The 9,062-nt window shown below is 41.8% G+C and overlaps 1 protein-coding gene across 1 annotated transcript; it reads right to left on the reverse strand.

Annotated features, from left to right (window-relative positions):
- Positions 1-848: 848 nt before the first annotated feature.
- tspan36 (tetraspanin 36) lies at positions 849-6,574 on the reverse strand. The gene is made up of 7 exons (XM_056418919.1): positions 6,352-6,574; positions 3,887-4,078; positions 3,723-3,797; positions 2,654-2,749; positions 1,958-2,104; positions 1,619-1,702; positions 849-1,501 (listed from the first exon to the last, which is right to left on the reverse strand). Exons 1-7 carry the CDS (start codon positions 6,409-6,411, stop codon positions 1,421-1,423), a joined length of 735 nt encoding a protein of 244 aa, XP_056274894.1. The 5' UTR covers positions 6,412-6,574; the 3' UTR covers positions 849-1,420.
- Between the last annotated feature and the right edge of the window lie 2,488 nt (positions 6,575-9,062).

A 9,062-nucleotide genomic window follows, 5' to 3' on the forward strand; every position in this document is an offset into this window, starting at 1 on the left:
TTGCAGAGATATTTCTTGCAGTTGAAGCACAATACGTGTGTCTTTCTATCCTTACTGCTTGGGCAGACCTCACACCTCTTTCTTTTAGAATCAGGTGGCCTGAGTCATAGCTGGTAAAGAAATTATCACAAGTGATATTGTGATCCTGCAGTCCAGTAGTCATATCGAGGACCACATGTATTCCTTTTTCTCAGGGATGCCACTCACAGCTTTGCCTGTGTAAATCTGTAGATTCTGTAGATAACAATGCAAAATGAGAATCCCCTAAAGCTCACATGATTGGGAGAGGAGCTGGCTGTCACTGTGTTGGCTGACAGTGCACTTATGATTTCAGTTTTGGCTCTAATTATTGCTTTATAATCTTATTTTTATAACCGGGTCGAAACCGACCCTAACAACACAAAGGTCATAATTTCAACCAGAGCATTTTATAATTTAGTGAAACAAAATGTTTTATTTTGTTGAAATAGAGGTTCCTGACAAAGTCAAAAAGCCTTGATGAAAATAAACACATTTATGTGGTTCTTTTATACATTTAAAATCTAAAACAGGTCGGTGCCGACCCTAACACAAGAGGAAGGTTAAAAAAGGGATTAGGACAGGCACATGGGGAGATAATAATATTGATACACCGCTAGTTTGAATTCATCATTAATACCAACAATTTTTTTTATTTTTAGATTGGAACTAATTGTTTAAATCAGTTAAATCCACAGCTTCATAAACAGGTGAACTATCCTTTAATCTGCCAGTTTGACCTATCTATAAAGACTGTCGTAATATTATAAAAACGCAAAACACACTGAAGGAAGGGCAGCAATACAATGATGAGACAACTGCTCCAAACATATTGTGAAATATTCACCCATTTTAATTTAGAAACATAATAAACACAACCAAAGTCTCGCTATGTAGAATTGTCAAAACAGTTAACTGACATAAAACGTGTGTGTGTAATTTTGTCTGTGTGTATACATATATATTAAATCGAGTCATTCAGTTGGCTATACACGTTGTAACCCGAAATAAAACATTAAACCGCTGTCCTTCTGATCACAATCCCCAAAAGCTTAAAATGTATTTTAAAGTCCTTCATCAAAGAATAATACAGTCGCTGAAACAGTGCACAGACCACACGGCACATCTCCAAAGGGGAGAATTAAGACAATAACAACTGAGAACCACATTCAGCAAAGTGATGTACCTAGTCAGAGGAACACTCGTGCTGCCTTCATATGTGGAGGAATGATCTGGCAAGACCCCCTTGATATAGAGACACCGTCTACCACTCGTGTGCACTTCCTATGCCCTTATTTAAATAAAACGTAAGATTTGTCCAGTGATCGGCTTGGATGTGTCACTGCTGAGTGAGTGGTCAGCAAAACTCGTCAAGCAGAACGGAGGGGTGGCATGAAGCGGTTCAGGCATACAGAGGCTGGTAGCCACTCCTCCGGCTGCCGCTTCTACAGGTGATCACGCACACGCTCAGCATCCCAAAGAACTGCAACACAACAGACAAATAAGGTCAATCAGACTCTTGAGCTCTTTCTGGAGGTTCCTGTGATACGTCATGTGTCGCTGTGATAACAGAGCGCTGAACTGAATGTGATGTCTTTACCTTGATGACGGCGAAGCCCAGAATGACCAGCATGGCGTAGCCCAACACACCCTGTAGGAGGCGATTCAGCTTCACCTCACAACCCTAAAGGACATGCACAAGTAGCCATTGAACAGTGTTTGTCTGAAGCGTTTAATGCCTCAGTGGTGGGAGATTGTTGGATTTTGCAGACATTATATTTTGAGTCAGAAAAGCATTCAATGAAAAATAAATCACGTTTCAAAGTCTTCTGCGAGACGCAGCATTTCTAAAGCAATACACAACAAACGGGTCATCGTAACCACATGATCACACGGTATTCATGTCAAATAGAGGAACTTGTGCTTCCGTATTATTCACCTGGGTGTTGAGCTGCTCCGGTTGGTCCAGTCTGCGAGTGCACTGGGTGCTGTTTTTACAGCAGGACACGGGGACGGTGTTGTTGTTGTTTCTAAACCAGGTGGTGTTGGACCAGCTGGTGTAATTCAGGACACCACAGCACTCCAACTGCACAAAGAGAGGACAGACAGGAGTGAATATAACTAAAAAGACAGTCAAAGAGAGAACAGGGAAGACGGACACTATGAGAACGGCTGCATGGTCAACCTATAATGTGGATGTGTGATTTCTGAGTCATTCTTTTTACCCTCACACTTATAATTGACCTACTTAATCTGCTACTCCTCCTACAATTCCCAGAATGGCCTTTGACAGAGCCAGAGGTGTCCGTTTGGTGTATTAAGAACACGCAGGTGGAGAGTGCAGAAGATATTTGTGGATGTTTAATTATTTGTATGTATTTTGGAAGACTTTTCTCTGACAGGTCATTGCTATTCAAATACAGTATTAGCCGGTAATAAAATAAATATATATATAGCACCAACAAAATAAACAGTATACTTGGTTTTAGTATCTGTGCCTTTAAGAGGCAACAAAAGAGAAGAATAGACTTAGGAGTAAAATGAAAGTATAAAAGTAGGAAATGAAAGCATGCGATAGAGAGAGAGAGAATGAGAACTGAGAAACCAAAAGCTTTGCATAGACAGTGGAACCAGCCTGAGTCTGCAGGTAGTTAACAGCTTTGGTGTCGGCACCCTGTTCGTCATACTTCATGAAGACATCATTCATGGAGCGCTCCAGGTCTGTGTTGATCTGGACGGACATAAGAAGACAACACAAAGTTGGCAGCCGTGTACAAATGTGCCAGTCGTTTTTTAAACAATGGAGATTAAATTTATAACATCCAGCCGGTAGATCCAAATCAAGGAAACACCCGACAGGGTCGCGAGTCTCTGAAGCGTGAATAGTGGAGATAAAGTAGCACAAAAAAGGTGCATGTTACTTGTTCAGCGTAGTGATTTTGTCGTATGGTACAAGTTCATAATGCTTTGTAAAAAACAGTGAATTACCATAATTATTATTCATCTCGTGCAGAATACCACCAAATTGACATTTGTATAGTCATATTATTAGGCAATTAAATGGACTGCTTTTCCATTTACGGAATTTTATTGACCGTTTCAAATACTTTTCAAATGACTGTGACCATTAAATTGCTGTACCGTGCATAATTCAAATGTCTACATTTTAAGTCAATTTTATATATATATATAAATATATATATTCTCAAGTGTAGTTAAAATAATAATTAGGCTAAAGCCTCACACGTTATTGTGTTAAAATACAGTTAGGTGGGAAGTGCAAATACCCTTATGGGTACCCAATAGGTCCCAGTCTGGCACATATTGGTGGTTTTAGCGCTTTTCTAAATTCTATATGTTGTCATGTATGTAAAGACCCAAAATGAACACTGTCAGCAGCTACTTTAAAAGGGAATTATTTAGACAATTTGCTATTTCTGTCCTTAGCTTTTTGATCTGTAACCATGATCACTATAAACAGTAATGAAAATAATCAAATAAATAATATGTCCAATATTGGACAGCTATATAATTGAATTTGTTGCACAAACGTGTGTAAGAACCACATTTCTCAGTGAGACCATCATGAGTGAATGTCACAGGTTAGAGTGTGTGGGGCGTTTTGTGTGTAAAAGCCACACAAGTGGGTTCCAAAAAGAGATTTGGTGAATGAGGCCCATCGTGTGACAGACACCACGACTCACCTTGCCTTGATAGATGAAGCTGAACACCAGCGCTGCCACTTCAGTTGCAAAGATCCCCATGATGATCAGAAAGAACTGCAGTGAGAGAAAACAGGGCAAATAAGTGTGCTAAATACATAAAAGGACAACCGAAAGCTTATGAACACTCCCGCGGACACACTTACGAAGCTGAGGCCGACTTTGGACTCCCGCAGCGTGGCGCAGCATCCCACCAGACCGAAGATGAACATCACCACGCTGACGCCGATGATGATCGCCGCTGGGACCAGTGTGTACTTGTCCTGGATGAAGCTGTCAAAGTTGTCGTAGCTCTTGATCACATAGGCACCGACGTAGGCCAACGCCGCTCCTGCAACCTGCGGGGAGGAGAACTCATGTTACACATCAAGGCGCTAAAACTCACCGGTGACAAGTTAGCATTATGGTTCGGGTTCAATACGTCTTCACACAGACCAGAGTGCTTTTCTATGAGCTGAGAGCAGAGAGGGAAAAGTCTTTAACAATCAATGAAAGACATTCATTTTCCTATTTTCTGTGATTTTGACATATTCTGTGAATAATCAAACCTCAGTGTACTTTGCATTTCACAAAGCAATGCACATTGATAAAACTGAAGGGGATTTGTCACGTGTTTTTCTGTCTGTGCTGTAGCTGAAAACATTGTGTTCATATTCAGCCAACGTCTGAGGGAAAAGATGTTTTTTTTAATATTCCATGAACATCGATATAAATTTAGAGTCAGTTTGGTCTTGTTCTGCTTACAATAAGGAGCATAGCCTCGATCAGCTGCTTGTTGAAAGACAGTTAGATAAAGCACAAAGATATTTCTGCCCCCTCTCTCGTCTGCTGTGATCCCATGTGATGAACACCGCCTGTGAAGGTCACGATGCCCCCCCCAGATGTGGATTAAGAAATAACTTGTGCTTTTCATAAGTCAGCAGTGAGCTCACCAATCACAAGACTGCGTGCTGGCGCGTACATAATACAGACTGGAGTCACCCGGCCGCTTGGAAACTCATTTCATTGTAAAGAGACAAACTTCTGTCAAAAGTCTCTCGACGGTCAAAGCTACAGAAACTTCAAGAACAGAGATGACTGCTCAGAAAACAATTGCTCTTAAGTATTTATCCCATCAGTAGACTTCCTTTTGCCCTTTGAAACTCAAGTCTGATAGAAGACATTCATGAATATATATAACATATTGTTATAGTTCAATATGGAATGTGCCTATGTCTGTTTCCTTGTATATTTTCTGTCCTCGTCTGATTGTCAATATAGTTGGTCAAATAAACGAATAAAAATAAATATACACAGCATACTGTTGTGTATTTTTATTTATTTTTGTTGGAGGTAATGCAAAACTTGTATCAACTTAAAATGAAATGATTGAACGAAAAAAGCCCAGGAGGAAAAAACTGAGCTAAAAACTAAATCAACTGCAAATGAGATTTGACACAATATTATAAATGTGTGTGTGAATCCTGCTATCACAGTCAGAGTGAGTCCCTCACTGTCTAGTCAATATCACTTCCCCTGTTTGAGTTATGGATCGTGTGCTTGTCTTTGGGTGTTGCGTGCGGCCTAACAATCATTCAACCTCCACTTCAGCCTCATGACTCACTTCTCTTAATCACTCCACAGTCACAGGATCCCAGTGGGGTTTGTTACACTAGACCCCCCCCCCCCCACCCCTCTCCCTCCCTCTCACCCATAATCTTTCCAGAAATTCTGATCCTGTGGCTAAGGAGCAGCACAAAGAGGCTTACACAGTGCCACCTCTCTGGAATGCGAGAAACCTCTGAGGCGATGTCTCTTGATGCTTTTAGCGAGACCCTGCATGAAAGATGTACACGTACGCCATCGTGGACCACGTTCCAGGGGGAGAAGGTAGGGCATTATAGTTCTGCTCATGGGCTTCTGAGCATTGATAAACACATTGACCTTTGAACTTGCGATCTTCACCTTAAAAATCACCCAATTTAAAAGAGAGAGAATTACATCTGCTTGATATCTTTGATTCAGTATGACAGTCAGTAATGATGGTGAAGCTGACTAAAACAAATGACGTCAAAAGCCACCGAGAAATTGGAAAAAATTCTGAGAATGAGTAAGTATTTAAAGTGCACGTGTGTAAAGCAGGTCCATGTTTTCCATTGCAAATGGAGCGCTCCCTCACAGTAATCACATCACACGCTCATCAGCCTCGGAAGGGCAGAACGGATTTACTCCTTTAAGACCCATTTCCTCAAAAAGGGCTTGAAGACGTGGAGAATTGACAAAAAAATGAGTAAACACAAAGCCAGATAATAAACTCGGGTCAAACTTCGCTTGACTGGCCTGATCGATGCAACAGCTAAATCCAGTCAATCACTGATCACCCTGACCCCAGCTGGCCTTAAATGCACATTATGAAAAGTTACTCACAGCCTCAATGACTTAGGCTACGCAGATTTGAAACTTTATATCAACGGTTAACACGAGTAAGTACAGTTAAGTGATAGCCTACAAGATGTGTATCAGGTCATAACTCTGATTCGTAAATTTAGAGCGCACGGAACCCGCGGACGAGCCATTTCAGCTCTCCCTCCCAAAGAGCCGTCGGTGTGAAGTCCACAGCATCGCGCCTTACCCAAAACACCAGGCTGAGGAAGAGGAGGATGCTCTTGGACGTGAAAATCCCGCAGTCCATGTTGTCTGTTGGAGATGAGGAGATGAGGAGCACTGTTGTCGAGTCCGCGCTGCGTTACGGTGTGGTGATGTCGCGGAGCTCCGAGCTGCTGCTGCTGTGTTCGGTCACAAGCGTTCTCCTCTGTTTGTCAGCAGGACTGCGGTCACATGCTTTGAGGAGGAGATGTAGCCGACCGGGTTCTTAGAGCGCTCAGCTGCTTTGTCTACTCCCCCACTCTGCATCACATCAAACACCACTTCCTCGAAGGGGAGGGGACGCACGCGCGCGCACACACACGCGCACAAGTCAAATGAATCCAAACACTTTAATAATGTTAATGCTCCACGGTCCACGCTGTAAAAAGTGTTTTCAATAAAGTACATTTCTTAAAGTTGAACCTGGTTGCTCAACACAGGCATACAGATTTAAGCTATCTATTTATTCACACCGTTGCTGAGTTACATTTCTCATCCGATTTCAGTGGGTCCTGTTTACGTTGAAGGGATTACGATTTACATGTAAAATGAAACTGCATCCTTAAATTAATTATAATCTATATACGTGTGCGGTTATAGTCAGTGTTAAAGTCTAGAGAGGTGTGCATGTTCAGGTTTACCTGGTGGAATTATTATTCCACTGTTGTGCTCAGACTAAGAGTCTCCTCAAAGTAAAGTAACATAGCAAAATAATATTTGTCCGTAGACTTAAGTATTGCCAAATTAAAAAAACGCAACTCTATGACTGAACTCAAATTTATGTTATGATCATACAACTGATTTACATCAACTGACCTGTTGTAACAACAATGGGTGTTCCCAAGAAAAGGCGTAAAGTGGTAAGGGATGACTCAGCGAGTCTCTATGCCTTAAATGCAATGTTGGGCAAGTTACTGAAAATTAGTAATTAGTTATAGTTACTAGTTACTTCTTTTAAAAGTAATTGAATTACTTTACTAGTTACTGTATATCAAAAGTAATTAGTTACTCGGGAAAGTAACTTTTAAGTTACTTTTATGTCTGCTTTTTTAATGTCATGAACAGTCAAACACAATAAACATATGTTGTAGACCTATTTATTGCAATCAACAGGGCAACAGGCCTTCAAATCAAGCAGGAGTACAAAAGTCCCTTTTTAGTTAACTTAATACAAAATAACTGTCTCAGTCATTTAACAGTGTTTTTTTACCACATTAGGCCCAATGAAATAAAAGTGATTGGCCTACAGTATTAACACTAATTAAAAGAGAAAACAAAGGTGCCTTGAGGTGCTGCATATAATTGAGGGGGGGTGCTAGTGAGGCGTGTACGTGCTGATCTGGAGTCAGTTTGATAGGATTTGGGTATAAATAAATTATTTCATTTAAAATATGGATTTTTATTTAAAGATATTCATGTAATTTGCATGCAAAATAGGTCTACCCGAACCAGCGGACACAAAATTCAACCAGCGGCAAAAACCGCGGACCTGGCAACACTGGAAGTGGCTGTCAATCACAGTGTGGCACTGTGCGTGCTGGTCGAGGGGGCGTGCCTGTGATTGGCGGAGGAGAGGGGAGGCGTGCCTGTGATTGGCGGAGTAGAGGGGAGGCGGGGTTAACCTGTCGGAAAACGGAAGTTACGGATGGTTGACGGGAACCGTTGTTGTTGTTGACGTTCGAGCTGCTGAGCTGAGAGGAGCAGCTGTCTGTGTTGGTGAATGCCCAATAAAGGGAGGAATAATAACGTTGTCCCGTCTCCGTGTCATCAGTCCATAACGTCCGAGACGTTACAATATCATTGCGCCACCAAGGTCCTGCGATGTCAGATCAGAAGCAGCTAAAGTAGCCTAGCTTGTCTTCTTGTCTGCAAGTGTTCATTTTTCACAAAAGAGTAACGCGAGTAACGAACTTATTTAAATTTCAGTAACTGTAACTGCGTTAGTTGATTAAAAAAATACTTCGTTACACGCTCGTTACCGCTAAAAGTAGTGGAATTACAGTAACGCGTTACTCCCAACACTGCTTAAATGCCCTTGCTGTAAGGTTCGAGAGCCGTCTCGGAGAGTTTAGGGGAAAGAGACCTAACGCCTCCTTTAGCTCGCCATGCAGTCCCTTGCTCAGCCCCCTCTTCTCTTGCTAGCGCTCTCGATGGTCGCCTACTCTGTCGGATAACTCACCAAACGTCCCCTGTACAGCTAATCTGAAGAAACCCACCCTCAACCCATCTGAAGTCAACAACTATAGACCTGTCTCTCTTCCTCCTTTTCTTTCCAAAACTCTACTACCACTTTCAACAACTCTGTGTTAACCCCAACTGACAGGAACCTCGGTGAGACACTCGACAGTCAACTCTCCCTGACTGCCGACATTACTGCGACAAAATGTTCCTGTAGGTAGGCTACATGCTGCACAACATTAGGAGAATAAATCCTTTTCTTACTCAGAAGGCGGCACAGGTTCTGGTCCAGGCTCTTGTCCAGGCTCTGGTCATTTCACACCTAGACTATAACTTCCTCCTGTCAGGTTTATAGTGGGGCAGATAGTATAATAAGTTGGTGGAGTTGTTCTCCAGAGGTATTTGGTTAAATCTGCCCCATTGGCCATTCAAAAATCCAAGATAGCAGCTATTTTTCAAGATGGCCGCCAATTGGGTCCCAACAAATTAGTTTTCTTCATAAAACTGTTTGTATTTCCA

The sequence above is a fragment of the Pseudoliparis swirei genome, chromosome 7 (genome assembly GCF_029220125.1).
Source record: "Pseudoliparis swirei isolate HS2019 ecotype Mariana Trench chromosome 7, NWPU_hadal_v1, whole genome shotgun sequence".
Taxonomy (NCBI): Eukaryota; Metazoa; Chordata; class Actinopteri; order Perciformes; family Liparidae; genus Pseudoliparis; species Pseudoliparis swirei.